This window comes from Pleuronectes platessa, chromosome 2, assembly GCF_947347685.1.
Source record: "Pleuronectes platessa chromosome 2, fPlePla1.1, whole genome shotgun sequence".
Taxonomy (NCBI): Eukaryota; Metazoa; Chordata; class Actinopteri; order Pleuronectiformes; family Pleuronectidae; genus Pleuronectes; species Pleuronectes platessa.
Genome location: NC_070627.1, coordinates 30,035,883 through 30,060,837, shown reverse-complemented (window position 1 = coordinate 30,060,837; position 24,955 = coordinate 30,035,883). Strand labels below are relative to the sequence as shown.

At 41.5% G+C, this 24,955-nt stretch overlaps 1 protein-coding gene across 1 annotated transcript; it reads right to left on the bottom strand.

The window, feature by feature from the left end:
• Positions 1–10,207: 10,207 nt before the first annotated feature.
• nampt2 (nicotinamide phosphoribosyltransferase 2) lies at positions 10,208–24,845 on the bottom strand. Its single transcript, XM_053440304.1, has 11 exons — positions 24,529–24,845; positions 21,596–21,731; positions 20,422–20,525; positions 20,180–20,308; positions 19,290–19,448; positions 18,115–18,245; positions 16,980–17,205; positions 15,966–16,085; positions 15,483–15,623; positions 14,871–14,996; positions 10,208–13,229 (listed from the first exon to the last, which is right to left on the bottom strand). Exons 1-11 carry the CDS (start codon positions 24,574–24,576, stop codon positions 13,068–13,070), a joined length of 1,482 nt encoding a protein of 493 aa, XP_053296279.1. The 5' UTR covers positions 24,577–24,845; the 3' UTR covers positions 10,208–13,067.
• Between the last annotated feature and the right edge of the window lie 110 nt (positions 24,846–24,955).

Below are 24,955 nucleotides of genomic sequence, written 5' to 3'. Positions count from 1 at the left end.
AAATGTCTTTCAACATGACATTTCATATTGTTTGCTAATTCCTTGCCACATATCAAGCATACAGGTGTATGACAATGTATGGTGAATTGTCATACACCTGCATCGTTGCATCGTTGGCAGTGAAAGCAAATTAATCTGTCCACGCAGAATTAAACTCTCTGTTTACCTCATCTTCCATCCAGTCTGCATCTGAGAGCTCTGGGCTGTCCTTGACTTTCTTTTCACAAAACTCTTGAATCTCTGCTCTCAGGTCCCATACTGTTTTAAGCACTTTGTCCAGACTGAGCCATCTGACAGCTGTGTGGGAGCCTATGTCCCCATGTTCAGTCTCATGCTCCTCCAAAAGTGCAACAAACTGTCTGTGATTCAGCTCCTGCTCTGATAAAGTTAACTAATTTAGTTACAACATCAGTAACATGATTCATTTTTAGCACTGACTTACACAACACCTCCTGATGTATAATACACAGGGTTCATACACATTTTTAACCCATGGATTTCCATGACTTTTCCATGACTTTCCATATCTTTAAACCAACTTTCCATGACCAAACATTTTGTGAGATCTCAGTGTATACATGCAAAAGAGACTAAATTTAGTATTTAAAAGTTAAAAAAAGGCACCTTCAAAATAAAAGAAATGTTGTTGTATTCTCTGCATGAATTTCACTTATTTACATGTGATTCCTAATATTCCGTTGACCTCACGCGGGCCGGTCACAGACAGCCAAAGGGCCGGATGCGGCCCGGGGGCCGTACAATGCCCAGGTCTGCTGTACAGTGTTGTGCGGGCGAGTGTGTGCGTGTGTGTCCCCAGACATCACACACAAACAGGCCCCGGGGCTCCGCCATCTCACATTCGCTCAGAGACACAGAGTGAGATCAGAGCTCGTTCCTGTTAAGCAGCCGGTGTTGAGATATCTATGTTTCTCTGTATTTTGTGATTATATTTTACCTATATCCTGTGAACAAATATTAGCTGTTTAATCCATATAATCTATAATGCTACAACTGTTTCTTATATTTGGAATGATGTATATCTTTTTGACTCAGACGCAGGGTCAGGCCCAGAGCACGACCACTGAAAGAGCAGGTATCAATCTGAATGCCAATCTGACCCAAAATACAATTCGGAGAAAAGTGTGTGATGGAAATTCATTGTATCAGCCAGAACTAATACAATGAGGTGCTTCATGAAACGTGGTGAGAAAAAGATATGAAATCCTCCTGAAATGTTTAATCTGCTGGGTCTCTCCACTGTAGCAAGCTCCCTGTTTGCCAAGGCCACAGTAGTGGGACACCTGGTCAGTTGAAAGTGATGTGCTTGCAAAAAACTGCACTTTGAGGAAACAGTGTACATCTGGCCAATGGCTGAATTCCCTCAGGGAAAAAGAACCGCCTCTGTGCCCACCCTGTGTCTGATTATATATACTGTGGACTTAGGAGACTCTCTGTAAGTATTTCATTATTTTACAATAAATGTTCAATTTCCAGAACTTCATGTATAAGTGTCTAATTATTCTCAAATCCTGGATCATCAAACACGTTTGTCAAATCGCCGGAGGCGAGGTCAAGTTTAGTGCCTGGCGACGACACCGGTCAGTGACAAACAAGACACAGTGTTCAAAAACCAAGTTGAAAAGAAAGTACGATGAAGCCTGTCTTGCTATTGGGTTCATATTGAATGAAGGAGGACATGAGGAGTGATTTATTTGAAAAATAAAGAAAAAAATCATAAATACGACGAGGCCCCCTGGTGGCCGAGGCCCATGGCAACTGCCCGACTTGCCCAATGGGACGCGCCGCGCCTGGGCAGATGAACCCGATCATTGATCCAAACACACGGTCGGGAGTTGAACAATTCGTTCATCTGCCGGGTACGAGTCTTTGGATCGTTTGCACCCCCCCCCCCCCCCCCCTTGAAACGAACAAATGACTCAAAAAGAGATTCGTTCATTTTACTGAACGAGATTCAAAGAACCGACACGGTAAAAAGATCCGAACTTTCCATCACTATCTCAGACCCGCTGAACCTCCCCCCTCTGTCCCCTCCTATCCATGACGACACCCGTATTTAAATAATTAATTAAAGGGGACATATTATGAAAATCCACTTTTGTAGTGCTTCTACACGTTAATTTGGGTATCTGGCATGTCTACCGTCCCAGAAACTCTGGAAAAAAACTCCCTTGATTTGTTGTGGTTCCTCTATGTCAGAAACGATACGCTAGAGTGCGTCGAATGGGATTACAACCAGAATTGATGGCACTGTCAGTCTACATGGCAAAGCAGCAGGTATAAATAGAAAACAGCTGTTTATGTGGAGCTTTGTTAGAAAATAGCACTGGAAAGTGTTCCAGGACCCCCGTCTCCGGCTGCATTGTACCCGTGCTTGGGCGCCAGCTCAGTGGACAGCCTCTCCTGCGATGCCCGGGCAGCGAAGCGAAGGAGGAGGAGAAGGAGGAGGAGGAGAGAGCTGCGCCTTAACTTTTGTGGCCCGTACAGATTTGCTCCACGCACCCCGAGCTGCACGAACCGGTGCCGGTCACCAGAAGCTCGTTGCCACCTCCGTCGCTCTCTTTAAAATAAACTCATACCTGGGGTTTTAAGTGCATTTCGCCACAAAGGTTGCAGCAGTGTAACGCCGGGTTCACACCGGACGCGGAAGCGACGCCAACGCGTGGCGTAAGCGCAGCGCCAAGCCTCTGGCTCCCATCCACTCCCATGTTAAACCTTTGTGCCGGTCACACCGGACGCTGAAGCGCCGCGCCACGCCGCGCCACGCCGCGCCACGCCGCGGCTGCCTAGCGCCGTGAAGCGATCGTTTCAGCGTCAAGTCTATTTTTTCCGCTTGACGCGAGGGTATCGCGACAGTAAACACACTGAAAAATGATTTTTAACTATATTTTATATGATATAAATGATCAAATATGCATCCCATTCTTTGTATTCACCTTCTGTTGTCTTGGAGTTTTAATTTTACCACTTTTACCAACCACATTATTAAATGTCCCCCTCTGCCCATCCACTACAGCCACACAAGCAGTCATAAAGATAAAAAGAGAGAGGGGGGTGCTATGTATTTTCCACATAGGCTTGAGTGGAGAATACGTAATTTACCCTCGACACCCGACATTTACCGGAGCTAACAGCGGAGAAGTTCTTCCACATGGATGACATTAAATTAATAATTGAAGTGGAGAAGTACAGTGAGTTGTATGATCCTTGGCACATGTTGTATAAAGACAACACCAAAAAAGACACATGTTGGGACGCTGTTGCTTAATGTCGGAGCAACAAGTAAGTATATGCTTGAAAAAATGATTAAATGCCGTTTTTACTGCAGGCTGATAACAGCAGAAGTATGTGATATTATTAGTAATGCGCGGCGCTTCGGTGTCGCTACCGTATCCGGTGTGAACAGCCAAGCGCCGGCGCGCCAGGGATTAGCGCTTATGCCACGCTTTGGCGTCGCTTCCGCGTCCGGTGTGAACCCGGCGTTAAGGCCAATGTATGCTTCTCCGTTTTAACGGACACGGACAGATAGGACCGCCTTCTCCAACGTGGAACGCCCTCTCCGGGCGGCTCCTCGGAGAGCTTTTCGTGCAGCTCTCATTTTTCTAACTACACGTCGAAATGACGGACAGCCCACGGATAGCCCTTGGCTTTGATTGGTCAGCTAACGCCAGCATTTCGGGACATCATTATTTCCGGACCTCTAACTTCATGTTTCATTCCCTAAATCACAATAAACCTAAATCACAACTACGACTCTCTGATTAATGTGACAAGTGTGTTAAGCCAGCGGCGTTGTCCGGCTGATGGTGGCTGGTTAGAGCACTTACGGCATGTGTGTACGGTCACATACGGTTATAACGAACTTTCATAACGGGGATAGCGGGCTAGCCACCATGCTAACTGCGGTGGGAACAGCGCAAAAACCCGCTGACTTTAATCCCACGGCTGTCATGACACTGTTTCTCAAACACCGTCAGGTTAGAAGCAAACACTTGGTAGTAGTTAGTATCGGCTGTCCGTGCTGACTGTGTGTGGAAGCTGGGGGGAAGCTAGCTGCCTCCGTGTAGCTTCAAGCTGTTGCAGCTGTTGAATTAGCAACGCAGTTTGGAAACAAGACCGGGGAACCGCTGCGTTAAGACACGATAACATAAGCAATGTATGCTTCTCCGTTTTGACGGACACGGACACATAGGACCGCCTTCTCCAACGTGGAACGCCCTCTCCGGGGTGTTCTGGGGTCGGATTTATAAAGGACTGCGTAGGATTCTTAAGGCCTCTGTATGCTTCTCCGAGTCCGTTGCGGACTGACGGACGGACGGAGCGGACGGACACTTTTTGATTTATAGTTCTACGAGCCTTTTTGTTCCGAAAACAATTCCCCGCCACAACAGTAGTTGGCGCAATGGAAGTCGAGCTTAGAGAAGCCTACCTCATGAGGTATATAGAAGAAGTCCACGCTGGTTTATTTACGTCCTCCCGGCTCCTTACACACAGTGAACGATGACAATAGAAAAAGGCTGTTGATGACGCGACAGTTTTGCTGATATAAATTGACACCCAGCGAGTCAAAATGCTTATGTTATCGTGTCTTAGCGCAGAGGTACCCCGGTCTTGTTTCAAAACTGCGTTGCTAATTCAACAGCTGTAACAGCTTGAAGCTACACGGAGGCAGCTAGCTCCCCCCCCCCCCCATCTTCCACACACAGTCAGCACGTATTGAAATACACACACTTTAGCGTGTGGTCAGACACACATACCATGTCCTTATACCTTATTATTACACTCTGCAGAACAGTCAACACTTTGTACCACACATCCCAGCTCCCTGTTTTAATTCACACACACACAAAGTAGAACACCAACAGCAGATAAGGAGCAGACCTTGGCTAAAATCTCTCCCCCACAACACACTAAGGCAGCTGCTTTGAGACAGAAACATTATGACCTCTGGTAACCACGACAACGGAGTGTACGTACGATATCTTCATCACGCGACATTCCAAGAGGATGAGGCACTGTCCCGTCTAGATGCAGCGGCCTCCATCTAGTTTTGACCAATCCAAGAAGAACCCCAGTCAAGCCCAATATATCAATATATAACCTATGTGCGCACTCTGTTTAAGCGCCTCTTTTTCTGTGTAGCCTTCTGCATAGAACTAGAGACCCATGCATGTCCAATTGCTGGACACCGCGTTTTCCTGACCTGTGACCTCTGAATAAACTTGCTTAATTTCAACTTGAGAACGACAACTCCTCTCCTTTGATTTTCCACCCGCAACACACGGACACACGGACACCCGATACTAGCTTCTAACCTGACGGTGTTTGAGAAACAGTGTCATGAGAGCCGTGGGATTAAAGTCAGCGGGTTTTTGCGCTGTTCCCACCGCAGTTAGCATGGTGGCTAGCCTGCTAGCCCCGTTATCAAAGTTCGTTATAACCGTATGTGACCGTACACACATGCCGTAAGTGCTCTAACCAGCCACCGTCAGCCGGTGGCTGTCACATTAATCATAGAGTCGTAGTTGTGATTTAGGTTTATTGTGATTTAGGGAATGAAACAGGAAGTTAGAGGTCCGGAAATGACGTTGGGCGGAAATTATGTTTTTAGTGGACCAATCACAGCCAAGTGCTATCCGTGGGCTGGCCATTTTGACGTGTAGTTAGAAAAATGAGAGCTGCACGAAAAGCTCTCCAAGGAGCCGCAGAGAGGCCCGGAGAGGGCGTTCCACGTTGGAGAAGGCGGTCCTATCTGTCCGTGTCCGTCAAAACGGAGAAGCATACATTGGCCTTTACTAAAAGTGTGCGTAAGCACACCTGAACGCAATGTTCACAGTCCACCTGGAAACATTCGTACGTGGATCTGCCTCCAAATCCGCCCTCCACACGCCCACCTTCAACCATGAATGGTCAATGGTCTACGGCACGAACATTAAATGATGCCGCTGACCAATGGGTTTCCACCGTGAGTCCTGACGGAGGCACGGCATCAAGCGATGTGAAGAGGAAGTGAAACTTTCTGACACTGACATCGAGGTGTTCGTTAGTGAGGTGAAAAACGATTTTATGGAACAGCAGTGATGTCACTAATAAAGAAAATACACTGACACTCTGCTGCTGCTGTGGATAACACAATGTGTGAGATCAGAAATCGCTGAACCCTCTCTTCCTCCTCGTCCTTCCATTGACGTGCACACATCACACAGATCCCCGCACCACTGTCATGGCAGTATTTATTTATTTAGAGCATCGGACCGATTCCCTCACATCAGTGGATCCTTACCTCCACTGGGAGATTATTTGGAAAGTGTCTTCATTTCTTATAAGTGATCTCCTGTGCGCTCTGTGCGCTCTGTGGCACGGTCACGTTCACTGCAGCGATATGATGATACACGCACAGTGTTAGAAGATATTATTAAAAACTATTAATGACTCGGCTCTGTAACATATCTGCTCGCGCGAGCTAAACTAAGATGTTGGTTTTAATGTAAATGATGAATTGGATCAATAATCTGGCTTCAGTTCACCACCTCATGTCTGCATCGCCACTTTCCCGTCTCCAAAACGTTTTTACGCATGGGTCAGAGTTTGCTTAAGGCCAATGTATGCTTCTCCGTTTTGACGGACACGGACAGATAGGACCGCCTTCTCTAACGTGGAACGCCCTCTCCGGGCCTCTCCGCGGCTCCTCGGAGAGCTTTTCGTGCAGCTCTCATTTTTCTAACTACACGTCGAAATGGCGGAGAGCCCACGGATAGCCCTTGGCTGTGATTGGTCCGCTAACGCCAGCATTTCGGGACCTCAAAGTTCCTGTTCCATTCCCTACATCACAATAAACCAAAATAACAACTACGACTCTATGATTAATGTGACAAGTGTGTCCGGCTGCCGGTGGCTGGTTAGAGCACTTACGGCATGTGTGTACGGTCACATACAGCGCAAAAACCCGCTGACTTTAATCCCACGGCTGTCAAGACACTGTTTCTCAATCCCTTTATCTGTGTGTGTGTGTGTGTCGCGGGGGCGGGGCGGTTGTTGGTGAGAGGAGGGGTGGGGCGGTGAGGGGGGGAGGCACTCAAAACAGGTCAATCTGAGGAGTGCTGTTTTAGAGGTAAAAAGGGTGGTTTTAAATGATCCTTGTGGTATTTTGACCAAAATATGTTACAGACATTTCATTAAGACCCCAAGGAACCATATCAACTGTGATAAAATGGGCATAATATGTCCCCTTTAATTTATTGATGATTTATTTCAAACTTTGTATGTATGAATATTGCTGCTGTGACATAAATCAGCACCCGTGACAACTATGAATGACTGTCTCAGTCTGATATGGTTAAATACAAATAATCCAATTATCAAAATGATCTGGCAGCAATTTTGACCCATTGTTTGACCCAGTTATTTCCCTTGGCAGAAGTTTATACGAGGACATAGAAGAAGACATGTTCGATCCCCACTGACTGATACAAATCATATTATAATGAAAGTGCACATTAATTCATGATTTAAAGTTTGACCAGTTAAAGTTTTTATTTTAGTCTTGCAAAAACCTATATGAATACAGTCCACATATAATGTAGAAATAGAATATCATCATGACAACATATACCTCAGCTGCACCACGTCTGTGCACAAAACCAAGCTTTGTGTGAATCTGCTGCCCTCTTGAGGAGAGAAGCGAGGCAAACTGGTGGTGCACCTGGTAAATGTAAGATATCTTACTTACTAACAAATATGAATTACATGGTCAAAACTGCAATTAAGGTATTGGTGAGGTTACCTTTAAATGTCACCTTACAACCAGTGAGGATGTGTCTGAGGGTATTTAACCAACGAAACATCCTGCTACAATCCTTCAGTTATTACATTTTTTCCTGTCCCCTTCTGGAATTGCACCTAAAAACAATTCTCAGTTTATGGTCTCCCCTCACAACACAATGAAATATTTAGAGTGTACCTGCCCATGGACCGCATATGGAAATTAGCTGATAGCTAAACCTGTCATAAATAATCTCTCCACCCCTGTCATGTGTGCTCATTTCTGAGTGATACTGTATGTATCTTATCATCCATGTGATGTCATGCAGAGGTTCTACTTCCTGCTTAGTAACCTCTTCCTCTATAGGGTGGTGTAGTTGTTTGTAGTTTAACAAATGAAATTGCCCAGTTTGAAGCTTTTTTATTTATTTTTCTTTAATCTTATAAAAAGTTCAGTTTTCAAAACAAAAATCAAAGATAAACCACATTCAAAAGATACAGATCAGTTAAAAGCAAAATCAGAGTCAAAAGCATATTTACAAAATATAAATACAACAATGATTAGTGCTGGAACTACACAAGAGGTAGACCATGTGTACATCATTACTTGCTTTCACTAGTGCTGTCAGACACTGAAGTGATTGTTGCGGAATATGTTTCTGAAAAACACAATTACACTCAACACAAAAAAGGTAACAGAAAATATGACAACACTTCAAATGAATGGTTTACAGCAGGTTTCTAAAAGGTCTCACTCAACGAAACAATGTGTCACTCAAATATGCCCCACGCTTCTTACACATGTTCCTGTACAGGAAGGCAGCATTTCCTTTACCTGCACAGAACAGCGAGTAGGAGCCACTTAATGATTCAATATATTTTGACACTGTGTTGGTGAAGGGAGGTAATCAGATGATACATTAAAATCATCTGCGACAACAGTGAGAATCGCCTGAGATGCACTTTTATTTGGCATTTTGACTGAAGTAATAATGCCTCTTGCTGACGTTGTTGAAAGGCATTCTGGGAAATTAAAGAGGAAGGTATATTTAGACTTATTGCTAAAATGTCATACAACAACTGGAGGAATGTTGTGAACATCACAGACATTTAAGGTGTGCACTAATGTGTAGGATAATTTCTGAGATTTTTTTTTTTTTTCAATATAAAAATCAAACATTTCCTCTGTCAATCAAACCTAACTTTAAATACATGTTTCATCCTGTATTTTTTCATCCAGGGATGTGGAATTCCCCCTGTCATGTTAGCCTTGCACAATCATACGCCTGTTTCGAGATGTAGCAAAAGCCTTTTAATGTTTGCTCTGTCTAAGGCTCATCTGCAAAAACAAGTGATTTGTCAAATCTGAAAACTGTATTAACAGAAAATGATACAAAAAATTTGAAACAGCAGTAAATGGCGAAACACTAGTGAAATGAGCATGATCACTGCATCATCACCTAAATCATTTTATAATCTGAGAGAATATCAATGCATCATCTCAAAGACTGTGCTAATTTAATTCCGAAATGGTTAAATATCATCATATCATTCATAGAGACCTCTCCGCCATCACACCTCATAATCACTTGCATTGTTGCACCACTCTTTCTTGGAGTACCACTGTTTTAATGGAGGCCAGTCTAGGTCAAGGTCAAAAGGCCAAACAAGCAATCAAGCACCTTAACCACATAGAGTGGTGTTTTACTAATATGTGTTTCTATCTTAATGTCTGATGAAATGAGCCATGTTCACTGTAGCATTCAGCATACCATTTTTGTCAAATCAGCCAATTACTTATTGTTACTATTCTAAAAAAAACAACAAAAAAACATTTCACTAAAACAAAATACATTAACAAAAGTAACAGTTCAAGTCTTTAAATGGAAGTGGAAAACCGTGTATGTGATTGTGCCTCTATCAATTTCAGTCAGAGAATAATTTACAGTTGTTATTTGCTTGGAGTTATGTAAACTAAAAATAACTCAGTCTGACATGAACAATATTTGGATGAAGTGCTGACACAGGGACAGAAGCTGTGAGGAGAGGTCAGTATCGACCACAACTGCAACTGTTCCAGACAACAGGAGCTGACTTACACTGCTGACACGGTCTCCTCACTGTGATGCTGAGCTCAGCTAGTTCACTAGAGGCAGGAAGCATGAACAGCCTGGTGAAACTAAGGTTTAAAGGCTGGAGAAGTGTAGTTGATACTTTTATATGTTGCTTATTAAAGGCAATAAATCTTTTTGGGGTTAACTACACGACTACATGGATGATGTTGTTGCCAGAGCTAACAGCAGCAAAGTGGCTACATTTGGCAGCAGCGGTTTAAGGTGGTAGCTGAAAAAGGTCTGGGGAAACATGAGGCAGTAAACTGACACTATTATGCAAAAAGAAACCTATCTTTAAAATATCAAACAATAAGTATTTTAACAGTTTTATTTCAAACATAAATCACGAAATAACATTTCATAAAGAGTTACAATAATTTTGTCAATTATTTATCAAATGTTGGTTATTGTTGGTTAAATGTTTGTTATTGGTTATTTATAGTGTTGATCATTTCTGTATATAAAATATTGAATATAACAGGGGTTCCACAAAGAGTGTGTTGTGGATCAGTTGCATCAGAAATACTGAAAAGAAAACTTACAGGTATTGTTTCACAATTTTTTTTACCAAACCGTGGCAGTACTGTATAATCAGTTTTATTTGACTTGTAATACTCGTACAGCTGATATTTTAATTTACAGAGGCAAGGAAAAGCAAGGGAACCCTATCATTTATGAACATAGCACAATTGATCTGAAATGATAACACTCAAATCATTGTTCTTTTCCATAATGAAATCAGTGTTCAGTGTTGAGAATTTAAAAACTATTAGAAATGGCACATTTAGCCACAATTGTTCTAAAATATGAACATTGAAAATAAAAAACATGAAAACATTAAGTAGGGGAGAGCGGGGTAATGTGGGACATCCGGTGATGTGAAACACCCCCTGTATCTAGGCAACGGAGCACATTTGTGGTCATTTGACTATTATGTTTAAAAGCCCCTCCCATTCCCCCCTTGCCATGAAGGAGAAGTTGGTGCTGGTGCTGAGGAAAGTATGTTTTTTCATGTAAAAGTAAATTTTCTTGCTTTGAACTTAATCAACTGTTGTGTCAAAACAAATTGATTAAGGTAGAAAAAATTATATCATACATGTTGGAGAACTTCCAACATATAAAACCATGTGATTGATGCTAGCTGAGGATTAGCCTGAATTGCTAAAAGATGTTGTTTTTCTAAAATTGTGGCTTCGGGGTAAAGTGGGACAATATGCCATGAAGCACAAGTTAAGTTTAGTCTTAAACATATTCTAGTGTTATATTACATCATATATGTTTTATTTTTAATGTCATAAACATTGTAGAAAAGCCATCATGCCAAGAAACTACACCAGGAAGACAACCTGGGGCCAAACACCCCTCGCAGAGATGGAGAGTGCAGCCGCTGAGGTCATGCAAGGAAAGAAGTCCTTAAGAAAAGCTGGAAGGGATAGAAATATTGATAAGACAACCCTCAAAAGATTCATAAAGAAAAAAGAGAAAGGGGAAGTAAAATCAGTAGCCTGGGGTGCAGTAGCTGAGGTAAAGAGAATATTCACAGATGAGATGGAGGAGGAGCTTGCCAAACACTTGAAACAACTAGCTGACCAGTTCCATGGCCTTGCTCCAGTTAAGTGCAGTGAACTGGCATTTGAATACGCAGAGAAAAACAATATCCCTGTCCCTGCCAATTGGACAGAGAAACAATGTGCAGGTAAGCTAGGGTGTGCAAAAGATCACATGAATCATAATAATCATAAATGTGCTTAATTGACCAATCCCCCCATTCTGTTACTAGTCCGATATTAGTGGTTGTTATGGTAGTTTTAAAGTGGACCACTTTACCCCGTAGCTGGGGTAAAGTGGGACACAAGACCACTTTTTTAAAAACAATCATATTTTCACTGCCCTTTGATCTGAAGACATTCTGATCATTTCCATTTCGAGAAAACATCCTGAATTAATGGGAAATGTGTACATTTTACTGATATATCAGTTTAGCTCGCCTAGAGGGGAGCAAACGTAAAAAATGTCCCACATTACCCCGCTCTCCCCTACCTTCAGCCTTCTGTTTTTCTTTGCCCCGACATGACCACAGTACCAGCTGTAGCAGGTCAATATGTAGCGCCACAGGAAACAGCAATATGTGCAGGTAGGTAATTTCTTTTTTGCAAACTACACGTTTATATGCCGGTGTGCTTCAACCAAGTCTAGAGGTAGTTGGGGTTGCTCTGTCCCTGTTATTTTTAGAGGTTGGACACTGAAAAGTTTGGGAATCCCTGGGTTAGGACTTGTTAAACACTATGAGACAAATTGGGATTTGTGAATATGGGCTATACAAATACATTTTGATTGATTGATAACTTGTTTTTTTCACATGTGACCTAGATGTAGATCAGATACAACTTTATGAGCAACCCAAAGGGTTCACATTCATGCATGTGTTTCCTTTTCTCATCTGACATCTCAAGTGTAATGCACTGCAAACCTGCTTAAGGAAAAATTGCTGTTATGAATCTATGTGGAAGTAAAGGAAAAAGTTTTTTAAGGCTAGCGCTATATATTGCTCTGCTGAAAATGGAGTGAACATTGACCATTAACGTAATAATTTGCATCAAGTACTCAGTGCAAACCGATCCAAAAGTGTGTTATTACAACAATCAGTAATATTGCTACTTTTCTATCTATCTTAGTAAATGTTTCTGCCCTTTCTATGCTAACAGAAATAAAATGGAATATTTGGATGTTTAGTTCATTATAGCTCTAAAATGCTCAAGAAAGACCTACTTCCTCATTTTGTTGTTCCTAACGAAAACCACAACATGAGATGTATATTTAAATCAAAGAATGAAAAAGCAAAAACTAATTTAGCTTATTAAAGTTGACCCTGAGCTTTAATTCTTGTCATGGCCATACCAGGGCAGATAAACCCTCTGCTCGCAAGAGAGTGTTCAGAATGAGGAGAGAAATGAATTATTATCTACCTATTATCACAGGGATCCTGAGGGGAATGGGGCAGGGGGGTAGTGGTAGTGCCTGGTAGTGTCTGCTATGAGAAATAGCCTTTCACTCTCCTTCAACATGATCAGTTTATTCTTACAGGGCTGTCATTCTATCACACAGCAGCCTTCATTCCAGTGCATCCTGTTTAACACTGAAGTATCTTATGCATGGTTAGAGACTGTGTTTGATCTAATGAATCCCATTGATGATACGACTGTGAAGCTGCTCCTGTTCATGGTTGTGTAGGGGGAGATTCAGCTCCTCGTTACGCAGCCGAGCGTTCTTCCTGATCTCCTCCAGGGAGTAGTCCTGCACCAGGCTGCCGTTCTCAAAAACTGTCACCAGTAGGTCCTGGGAAACACAGGGCGCTCATTATCACATGCAGGAGGAGCAGGTATTAAACCAATTCAAACTGAGCGACTGGACCTCCAGCTACTTTATCTTGTGAAACTTTGTGTTAAAATCATGACCAAAGTCAGTTGTGCAATGTAACCAGTGGCTGTCATGACTTGAGCCGCTTTGTTAATGCGGGATGATTAATTTGTGGAATAAACGCGTACATTTTTGTAAGGCTTTAACGCATGCGCAGAAGGACCTGGTCCATGTACCCAAACCCGCCCCACTCACTCGCTCGGAACGACACACGCAGTGAAATCAGAGCTTGTTCACGTTTAGCAGCCGGTCAGTGACTTTGTAGAAGAACAGTAAAACACAGAGTTTCTCTGGTCTCAGCTACTCAGTGATCAGCGCCGCTGCGTCATGATCAGAGTAGTTGGTTTGTACCGAGCTGGAGTTTCTGTGTCTCACTGGAACTAATAAAGACTCATCATTAATGATCAGGACCTGATCAGTACATGAAGTAACTTAGCGTTTGTTTGATTCGCTCCAGAGTTTATGAGGCTGCATTTAAACATGAAGATGACTTGTCAACATGTGCTCAGTACAACATGAGACTTGACACTCAGCCAGGACTCAGTGTTAAAGTGACCGGAGCGACCCACAGACATGATCTGACACCTCGATTCATTACCGAACATATGACCGTACGTTTTTCACCTAAATCCTCCTAATAAAAAATTAACTATGAACGTGAACTAGTTCATTTTCATCTGCATGAACTGAACTTGGAACTCATTCTTTTTAAGTGTCAACTGGCTCAGCACTGCTTCTACAGATGGGCTCAGTTTCAGATTTCAAATTGAATTGTCTAAAGGCTTGGTTTGTTGTGTTGTTTGTTTGTTGATTTAAAAAAAAGTTTTATTCAACCATCCTATATTTGATAAAGATAAAAAAAGAGCAATTGTTTAGGATATAGGTTATCTTTGAGTTTGATGAATAAAAAGTTCTAAATAACATCATCCTATGTTTGCTCCGAGGCATAGCAAAGACACAGCAAAACTTAATTATGGTGTGGTATATTTTGATTCGATTTTATACTATTTTTCAATCTTAATAACTTTATGATTTGGACTGGTCATCAATAAAAAAACAAATGTATATATCCGCATTCTGTCATTTATCTTTGAGTTACCATAACAATACATAGAAAATGAGAATTTTTCGGGGATTAAGAAATGGTGATTAATCAGATTATTCACGGCTACCCTGTGATTAATCTGATTAAATATTTTAACCGTTTGACAGCCCTATTTTAAACATTATTTTTTTTATATGTCTCCTGTGTTTACTTTCACTTGTGTGTGTATAGCTGCTTTCAGATGCACTGAACTCCAGTGAGTTTGCAGTTTCCCAGGAAGAGGTGTATGTGAGAACGCAAAACATTGTTGTTTAGTTATTCAGTTGGAATTGTGCTTTTACGTGTATTCGAATAAAGCACTGAAAACCAAATATTATCAAAAGGGTAACATGTTCAGAAACCCTTGAGTGGTACAAAAAAGAGCAAATTATGTAATTGTAGTTTTTACATATCAACCAAATAATTTTATTACTAAAATACACTTAGTCAATGAACAGTGAAATGATTGGACTAACCTCCTCAGGTTTGCCTGCTCCTTCCTCTATCGTCTCCAAGAAGCCATCAGAGTTTCTCCTCAGTGATAACCGACCCCTCTTTGAGCCCTTGGATGGATCGGTCACCGGCTGCTTGTACACGTCCATCTGGGGGGAGAGACATATAACTAGTTTCAAGACAACTAATGGAAATCATACTGATGAGCAAATTGAGAGCGACATTCTATGAGGATTCCAGTACGGGTACCCATGAGACAAGAAAGCACAATAACAGCTGAACCAGAAAGTAGTTCTACAAACTCTACTTCATTAGATAAAATCTCACATCTACCTCTGTACATTTACACACTTCTTGTCACCAGATAATGACTACTATATATTAAGGTTTGGGTTTGTCGTTGTGCCCCCTCCATAGTTCCTCTGGTAAAGAACCAGTTATCGTAACCACCGTTATCGATGGTTCCAACTATAAGAGCAACAGACGGCAGTGTGCAGACTTCATCATTGAAGGGTTTTGATTATTTGACCAGGCAAGTGTTTTTTTCAATCAACATTAGCCAGTAAATTAAGAGTGATAATCTCGACAACAATTCAGTCACAGTATTCAAATCAAGCCCAAACCCTTCCACTTACCCCTTTGCCATTAGTCTCGACATAGCTGCACTTGAAGGCACAGTTGAGTGTATCTCTGTTGAGTTTCTGAAGCAAAGCACTGCCACATCCAAAGAATACGTTCTCAGCACTCCAGCCCTCATCTCTCAGCTTCTTAAGGATCTTCAGCAAACACAGAAATTACAGCTTCAAACACAATCACAACAATTCAGGATTTCTCATCTCCCACTTGGAAGGGGAATTGCAAAATTCATCATAGTGAAATGTCTTTTTTAGAAAGAACGTTGAGATCAAATGTGCAAGATAACTTTTATGTTGCAATTTTAAATTGGAATTTGTTTCTGCTTGTGGTTCTTTGTCATCTCTACTATAAAGCTGTGGTGTGTCACAGCACAGCCGAATCTCAGCAATGAAAAATATAAGTGAAAAGTCTTCATAACTAACAAAACAATGTATAAATAACAGTTAAGATAAAACTACTACAACAACCAATCTTCTTCTTACCTCGTCCACTGAGCAGAGGTCAATGCCATCTCCCTGAATAATTCGCAGGTAAGAAGGCAGCACCTTGTATCCAACCGAGTTCAGAGAGCTGCCAAAACACTCTTCTAAAATCGTGATGACCTATAAAGCAGACAAAGTGTATATTTTGGGGGGACTTTGATTTATACGTATAGCTAAAAGCTGCACGTTAATTTGGTGCAGTCTGAACAAAAATCTGCATTTCAGAAATACAAGTCACTCTGCATCTTAATGGACCAACAAACTGCTTTCTCATCGTTACTGTCAAACATATTGTGATAACTATTGATAACATATATTAATCATATCTCTAATAAAAACATCAGATGATGTGATAACGATACTGAAAAAACTATCATTCTCAACTTGTATCTACAATCAATTATTCATATAGTCACTGCATGAACACATTATATTTTACAGATTTTGTTTAATATACTGTATATCAAATTCTTTTAGAAAAGTTATAAAACTGAGTCTCCTTTATGATTATATGTGTTCCATCTGTCTACAATCATGCCACACAACCTAAAGCTCAGGCCGTGATTTACAGTGCTGTGTGGGAAGGTAAAGAAGAAGCTGTAATAGTACAGTCGTGTGATGCGTTTTTTCTAAAGCTCTAAAATGCAGCTAAGAAGATACTGCCTACAGATTTTTCCAACTAAACCTTCTAGGCTGGATTTAATTGTGGCTGAGCAGATCATCCCCTAATCAGACAGTCCACTAAACTGTTTTTTCCTGAAGGCTATTCCATCAAGTGTAAATGATGTGTGATAGAAAAGACAAGTGGCCTAATGTAATGAAACACACAAAAAAAGTGCTATATCCTGTAAATGCAGTCACCTACACTTGAAATGGAGCAGAGAAGATATATATACAGACATCTATATTTAAGAAATTTCCAGTAATAAATGTGTGTGAACTAATAGACCGTTTGTTATTAATAGTACAATTGCTTTGGTTGTCCAACACTGACTAATCAGGCCTGTTCTTTACCTCAATAAGGGTCTCTGCAGGATCTCCAGAGTCCGGACGGATGACCAAACAGGAGTCCTGGCTGCGCTCCATCACTCGCTCCTTCAGTTTCTCTCCCCATATGTGTTTACAGGCGTTAAAGATGTCATAGCTGTCACTGACCACGGAGATTGGTCCAGAGGGGAACTGGTCCAGGACTCGCTCAAACGCCTCCTTCTCCCTGTCCCTCCCCCAAGAGATGATGGTGCTGGATAACAGAGAGGAAGAAAGGAACAGTCTCATGGTGCTGGCAATCTTACAATTTGTTCTTATATCTGAAAATACAACTGCTGATGGTGTTACAGTTTACTTACAATTCACTGACTCATCAACTGGGCAGATTTGAACAATGGGATATTCATTAAATTTATGCAAGTACAAAAAATGTAAATGCCTCACTTCCACATTACAAACACAACTTTACTCTGAAAATGGATTTTAACATCATTGTGAAGATAAGTAAGGGATACATTAAACTGGTCAAGCTGTGCTGTACAACAGTTGAGTTGGTTGTTTGAAGCATCTTTACATAGGGAGAGGTTCAGATAAGACCAAAACATAGACAAGACATCAATCACATTAATTCTAGAATAAAAACTCAAATGAATGTAGGATCTTTTCAAAAATATTCTGATGAAACAAAGGACAACACAGTTTGTGAGAAAGTGTCTGTTGTGGTCGAGGTATTACTCTAATTGTGGGGATCGAAATCTTTTTACACATCCAGTGATGTTTTCCTTATGGGGATGAAAAGCAAGTCTCTTTAAGGTTGATCATTACATTTTAAGTTGAGATATGTCTTTGGTTAGGGTAAGGGTCAACCATGGTTACGTTTAGAGTAAGTCTCCAAGAAATCAATATAAGTTGATGTAATGTCGTCTGAAGTCACACCTGGTATTACCATAGTTTTTTTGTGATGTGATCAAAAATGGACAGCTCTGAATGCATGTGTTCACATCTTGCATTAAAATGTGACCCCATATGCGGATCTCAGATCAGACGTCACCTCCCCACTATAGACATTTCTGTTCATGAAGACCAAGCATGTCCGATGTCACTGTGAGTTGGTCTGTTTGTGTGTGTGTTGGTATGACCGAGAGAGAGTCTTGTGTTCTACCTGTGCTCTGCTGCTGGAATGGAGAAGCCAGCCATCGGGCAGCTATAATATCTCTGAGCCATCAGAAGTCCAGCCACTGTGTCAGTGCTGCAGAAATTAACCAGGTGAGCTGCTCCCCCTAATGCTGCAGACTGGGGTGTACAGGTGGGAATAATAAATCACTGTTCCAAATTCAGGCAGTGTTAAAGAGCTACAGCACAACAACAGCACATATGCAGCAGGGTTATTACATCCTGATTACACATTTTGCAGTGAGCTTCATGCAGGTAGTTAGACACTTGAGATGAGAGCTCTGCAGCTTAACCCTTATCCATGTTGTTCACATCAGACTACAGATAAAATAAAAAAATATTGTCAGTTGGGTGTAAAAAAAAGTGACAAATATTATCAAGACTACATTATGAGAGAGTGTAACTTCTGTTATCTTCATCGCAAACCCTGGAAAATCATAGAGGGTGGAGGATGCTCTTCACTGCCTCAGAGAAAAACTAGCTTTTTTTTTTACCTTACCTCAGGCTTGACAAGATTTTTGTACATCGTGGAAGTGAATATGAAGATTTCCCTTTCTACTCTCCTTTTTTAATGAATATTCCTCAACACATTTTGTTTTTAAAAATTCTGTGATTGACTGAGTGATTGGTTTGATGTGTGGGTCCCTCTGAAAGCCAGCAGGACTATGCTGTTGACATGGCTCTTAGAGTGACATATGCCTAGGTGATTCAGTACACTGAGCTCAGCTTGAAGAGAGAATGTTCAAACCTTTGTTCCTCTGTGCACTAAACCTCCCAATAGTATGTAGGACATAAGAATTTTAATTCAGCTTCCTGTTCCAATGAAAGTGTTTCCCTATGATGTTCAGTCATCTAACCTTTGTGCCCATAATCAATCATGTGAACAGTACATTATGCAATAACTTGATAACTTCAGCATGATACAGCCATAATCACAGAGCAGATATTGCAAGATTACGACTTGCAACAAAGAGCATTTACAAGCAGAGTTTCAATGATAGTAATGACTAGTAAGGCCAATGTGCAAACATAGTGCCTGTGGATACTCTGAAGCCACAACATAGGAATGTTGCAATATACAAAAATAAAATGAGAAACCCCATTGGCTTTGCCTCAGAGCTGAGTTTTAACAAAATAATTACAAAGGGCCAACATATTTCTGACCTCCTGTGAGGAGACGCCTCTGTAGCCAAAATCATGCAGCTTCAGGTCCAGGCCTTCAAGGCTTCCTGAGGTGGCCTTCAGGTGCTTGGCCAGGATCTTCTTAAACTCCCTGGATACAGTGGCAACTGTGATGGGATACCACATCTGCACCAGCATGGTCTACAGTCCACAAGAGGGAGGGTTGGATGAGAAAAAGAGAGAAGCTAGAATTACTGCCCTGTGGTTGTATGCTTCCACTGAACCTTGTCTCTTACAGTTTAAAGTTTTATACCTTTTTACCAGATGGCATTTAAATGCACTAACTGGGTTTGGTTTGCATTTAACCAATAAAATACATTTATAAGAAGAAACGTTCACTAGGCAAAAAATGATTTATGGGGTCACAACAACATTGACCTTTGAACACAATAATATAACTAATTCAACCTCAAGTCAAACTGAGCATTTTTACCAAATTTAAAGAAATTCCCTCAAGGTATTTTTGAGATATTGTGTTCACAAGAATGGGACCAACAGACGGATAATGCCTCCGGCCAACAAAAAGAACAGCGAGGCATAGCGAGTGATCAGTTGGTAAGAAAAATAAACAGATGGATAAGAAGGAGGGAAGGGCCAGATTTTGATGAGTGTTAAGATTACGTGACAATAATGAAGCTATGGAGATAGGGACTGATGCTCCTAAAGCATAATTTCCTCACATGGGGAATGGACATACTGTTGTTTTTTGTATACAGTTGTATGACGAGTAGCTAGAATGGGTTAGGGAACTTAAAAACTCCAGAAAGTGGTTATTGGTTTTTTAACTCCTGGTTTAATATGAAACTGGAAGGACACTTATAACTAAGCTCTCTCTCTTATTCACTAAAGCTTTCAGCATATTCACAATTTACCTCAATGTAGTTGGTGAGCCAGTAGAAGTTGGGATCAGTGTTTTCCACAGTGAAGAGCACGTTGCCTCTCGGTACAATCCTGCCTTCAGGGACAGCTTTTATCCGGATAGGAAGACGGCCATTATGTTTCTGAAAAGGTAACAAGCATATTTAGGTCAAGTTATTTACCGTGTGTATAATGATAGATGCCTCTCTATCTCAATCTGTCTGGACAAAGGGACAGTTGAAATCGTTTTGTGCACCTCAAGGACTTTCCTCCAGCCTTCTTCATCAAACACAGTTTGTCTGAAGTGCATCTGGTAGAAGACCTTGGCTTCCTGAATCTTCTCCTCAGTGACAACAGGGCCTGTAGAGAACAATCTAAGTTACTACAACATCAGTCACAAGCAGAAACTACTGTACATAGAGGAATATTGATTAATCTGTAGTCAATTTAAATCAAACTTATAAATGGTGCTGGAGTTACCAAACGATTCCAGATCACATGTTAAAGGAGTGAACTTTTCAAACTACAGTGTACTATTGGGTACCATCAACATTTACTGTTGCACGTTATGGTAAATCGTGAGACAGTGTATTTTTGAATTAATATTATAATTTTTCTGTGTTGTTGTGAATGCGTTTAAGCAGAGAATGTCTGCAGCATTGTTCATGTGTGAAAGGCAAACTTAAAAGAAAGTCCTGACCCAATTCTCCAGACATCTTCCCGAGTTCATGTTTGAAAACCTCTTATTTCTGCTTTTTGTTGCATTTTTATTGCAGGGAATTTGATATTTTAAACTGCCTTCAGACATAAACTGAATTCTCTGTTATTTATCTGGACGCGGTGCATGTGTGAATTCAAATGTCCGAGTGAGAGCCTCTGGACTATCTTTATTGGGTTAGTATAACGTCAGTCGACATCCAGGAGAATTGAGTGTGGAAAGACGCAAAATAAAAAAAAAATTTCATTAAGAAAATCATTGACACACACATTGAAGACATCGACAAAGGTGCCAAGAGAGTTTTGCGGGAAGAGCCGACGCCAGTGTGTTTTAAGAAGATCACGTGATCTGAGCAGCGGAGTTAACAGGTCTCTTCCCATCTCTGCTTGTGGCACCCGGCTGCTCCACCTCTCGCCTGAATAATGCGCCTGCGCAGAGAACCTCTCGCTGAGTTGTGCATGTGTGATAGGCAAACTCTGGACCCAATTCTACGGCCTTAACCCGCAGTTCATGTCTGCAAATGGCTCTAGTGACAACTCCCTACGTGCAAATTTCGGGGGACGCGGTAGTTGCATATTGGGCTTGGCGCTCCCCAAGACAATAGGGAATGGTTTAAGAAATACAAACAAGTCAAGTTTATAGCAGAAAAAGACCATTCTCGAGATCTGACACAGTGCTGTAACGCTCAGTCAGGGGAAAGGGGTGAATCTACCTTCCAAATACTTCTTCAGTAGATACTGAAGTCCGAAGAACACCACCTCACTAAACTGGGAACCCCTCTTGCGTCTGCATTCAAAGTAGGAATAGATCTTGTTGATGTTTGGAGGATACTGTTTGTAGTGTGTGATCTGGAAGAAACAGACAGAAATCAAGCACAAGCAACTGACAAGCAAAACCCCCAAAACAGTTTCATTGAGTAAACATGTTGCAATGTAATTCCAATTATCACCCACAGTATCTGTAATGTCCACCCAACACTTCTTAATCTCATCACACCACACAGATTTATATTTCTGAAACAGCATGAAATAAAACCACAGTAAGTCCACTGGGGATAATCTGTAAAGTGAAGGATTGTCTGCACTATGTGATGCTTGCTTATAGTAAGCATTTTTTCTGGATTCAAGTGGGAAGGAATAATGAAACCTTAAAGTACAAGACTCTCTTTGTGCTCCTTCAGCACTAATTGAATAATCAACAGCATCCACCAGTCACTGGAAGAAATAACTACAAGGAGCATTTACTCTGGATTCTTCTGCCTCATCCTGCCACTAGTTTGAGTTCTCTCTCTCTTCTCTTCCTTCCAACATAATCTGAAACATGGACATTTCCAGCACAGGCTCTATCTTTACTGGAAGACCTTTAATATTTGTCCTGTTTCCACATATATTACCCTTACACTATCTACAGGCTAACTATGTAAGTGGGTGGCTGTGGCTCAGAAATAGAGTGGGTTGTCCACTATCTAGATGGTTGATGATTCTGAAGTGTCTTTGGACAAGATGGTGAACCACACATTGCTGTGCTGACAGTGTATGAATGGAGCACTGTATCAATGTGTGAATAGTGAATGGGTGAATGTTACCTGCACTGTAAACAGGGATTTTTTTTTTTTTACATTTAAGGAGGGATGATGGGGGTAGGACCCAGAACAAACCACAGAGAAAGAACAGGAAAACAAATGAATGACAATCAGCAGGTGTATATAGTGTAAACACTATGGTTGCATGTAGCTAGGCACAAGAAAAAAATGAAATCCTAGACAATTCTTCAGAAACTTCAGTAGTTAAAGCTAAAGATCACGTTGTTCTCAGCTGTGCTGTGGGTGCATATTGGATATAGTTGTTAATAATGACACAAGTTATGCAACTGAGAAGCTCAAAGGGAAACAAAACACAAAGCCAGTCACATTGATATGCCAGGGATCAAGTGAAAAAGCATGTAGTCATGCAGGCGACATCGTAATCAGCATCATGACTCCTGTAAGGATTTAAATATATCTTCTTTTGCAGCTGAGGCTTATGAAAATGTCACTATTTAGGACAATTACATTTTGACCGCACTGAAACGTGAGGGGTTCATAGACGTAACAAAAAAATACCAAGCCACTCAGTAGACACTGAGATGAGTGAAAATTATGCCCAGCTGGTGGTAAATGAAAGAAAACGAACACAGCGATTATGATTCATCTTCTGCTGACGATGAATATCTCTCTGGAATCAACTTCATGGAGATGTATTGTGTGATTGTGATGACAGGCCCATTGGAGGCATCCTCTTGGTGGTGGTGCTGCTATGGACTTTTCTGCAGGAGTCACTGGAGCTAGTATAAAGGCCAGTTGGTCAGCATGCAGACCTCTGCAATCTGAATGCGGTGCAGACCTTTCAATGACATCTAACAGTGACATTTGACATTTAACTCTACTAAAGAGGGCATTTGTCATACTGTATATGCCAGCAGTGCCTTCTCAAGCACAGCACTGACTCACAGCTGGTTTCAGGTTACAAAATGTCATTAAACACTGAATCCAGTTCCAGTTTCATTACCATGAAAATGAAAGCAAAACAGTCAGTGGAGGGTTAGGTTATGTTAAACACAACTACAGACTATGAGAGTGAGCATTACTGGCTATGCATATTAATGAGACTTATCACACTGGGACTTGCCTTTTAGAACATGATTCCTTAAACTGGAGTCATGGTACTCCTGAGAGATCGTGGTCTTCAATAGTCTTCAGTAAAAAACTAATATTTAACTCTGTCACAACATTTCCTTGAGGTTAGCACTTTGACACAAAGTAGTACTGATATACTGACTGTTTCTACTTTTAACAGTACTCTTATGTCAATGAAAAGTCTTATGTCTGAAAAGGCCCTGAAGTTGTCCAAGGCAGACATGAAGGGGCAAGGCCGACAGTGGACATGAAATATCGTGTGATTGTAATAGCTTGAGCACCTGCATACAATAATACTAGCACAAAGTTACAGGGGGTACTGTACATGTACAATGTATTTTGTAAGCATTTTGTCCACATGTCCGGACCCTGTCATTATTGTAATGCTGGGCACTTGCTGGGCACTTATTAAATTTGGCAGCAAAGGCTTTCCCAAGCCTTGTTCATGAATCCTGCTTCAAAAACGAGTCTGTCCCATAGTCACGCTGTGATAAAGCTCTCGTAGCGGAGTATCTGCATAAATACATTTAGCAAATACGTTTACACACAATAAAAACAGGATGTGAGGAGTGGGTTGATGTGGTCAAAATGAAACTCAGACGAAACTGGCACGAGATGGTCAAGTCATTTATTCTCAGATGACGTTTCATGGATAACATTTTGGTCACAACCTCTGCTAGTTGCCATGGATAACAGCAGCGTGCACACCATTCAGTGTATATTAATGTAATATTGACGATTCTCCAAACTGTAACAGCGAACATAGTTGGCTTTGTGCTGTGACTTGTAGACTGAATTAGATAAGACACGAGTGTAAACAGAACGCATACCCTGTGATCATATGTACGGCACAGTACGGCATGTAAGCACAGTCCAGAAAGTGGTAAATGCGTGTGGTTAAATATCTCGTATAACAGACGGAGTTCGATGCAGGGGCAGAGGCCAACAGCAGGAAGAGCGGCTGCACTCACCTTGTAGGAATCCGTCGCAAGCAAGAAATTAAAATCCTGCGCTGCCATTGTTGTTGTGGTTGAATGAATGAGCGAACGTAGCCGAATGTAATGGCTCTGCGTCCTCGTAGCAAGTTAACCAAAGTGACCCGGGATCCACAGCATGTGTGTGGGGCTGGCTGGATGTGAACTGGGCTCACTCCAACTGGGGCTCCGGTTGCAGGAAAGTACGAGTTCTATGGCGATTTGTGGTGATTTGAACAACCGAGTTTTTACGGTGAAGCCAGTTTCCGAGAAACTGGTGAATCAGAAACCAGTCCGTGGGGTGGGGGTTGTTAGAGAGGGGCGGGTTTCACTACGCACGGCCACGCCCACGTTCTCTCAACGCGTTCGTCACCTGACGTCATGCGGCGTTCAAGTGCATTAAGCACTTTTTATTAGCTATTCA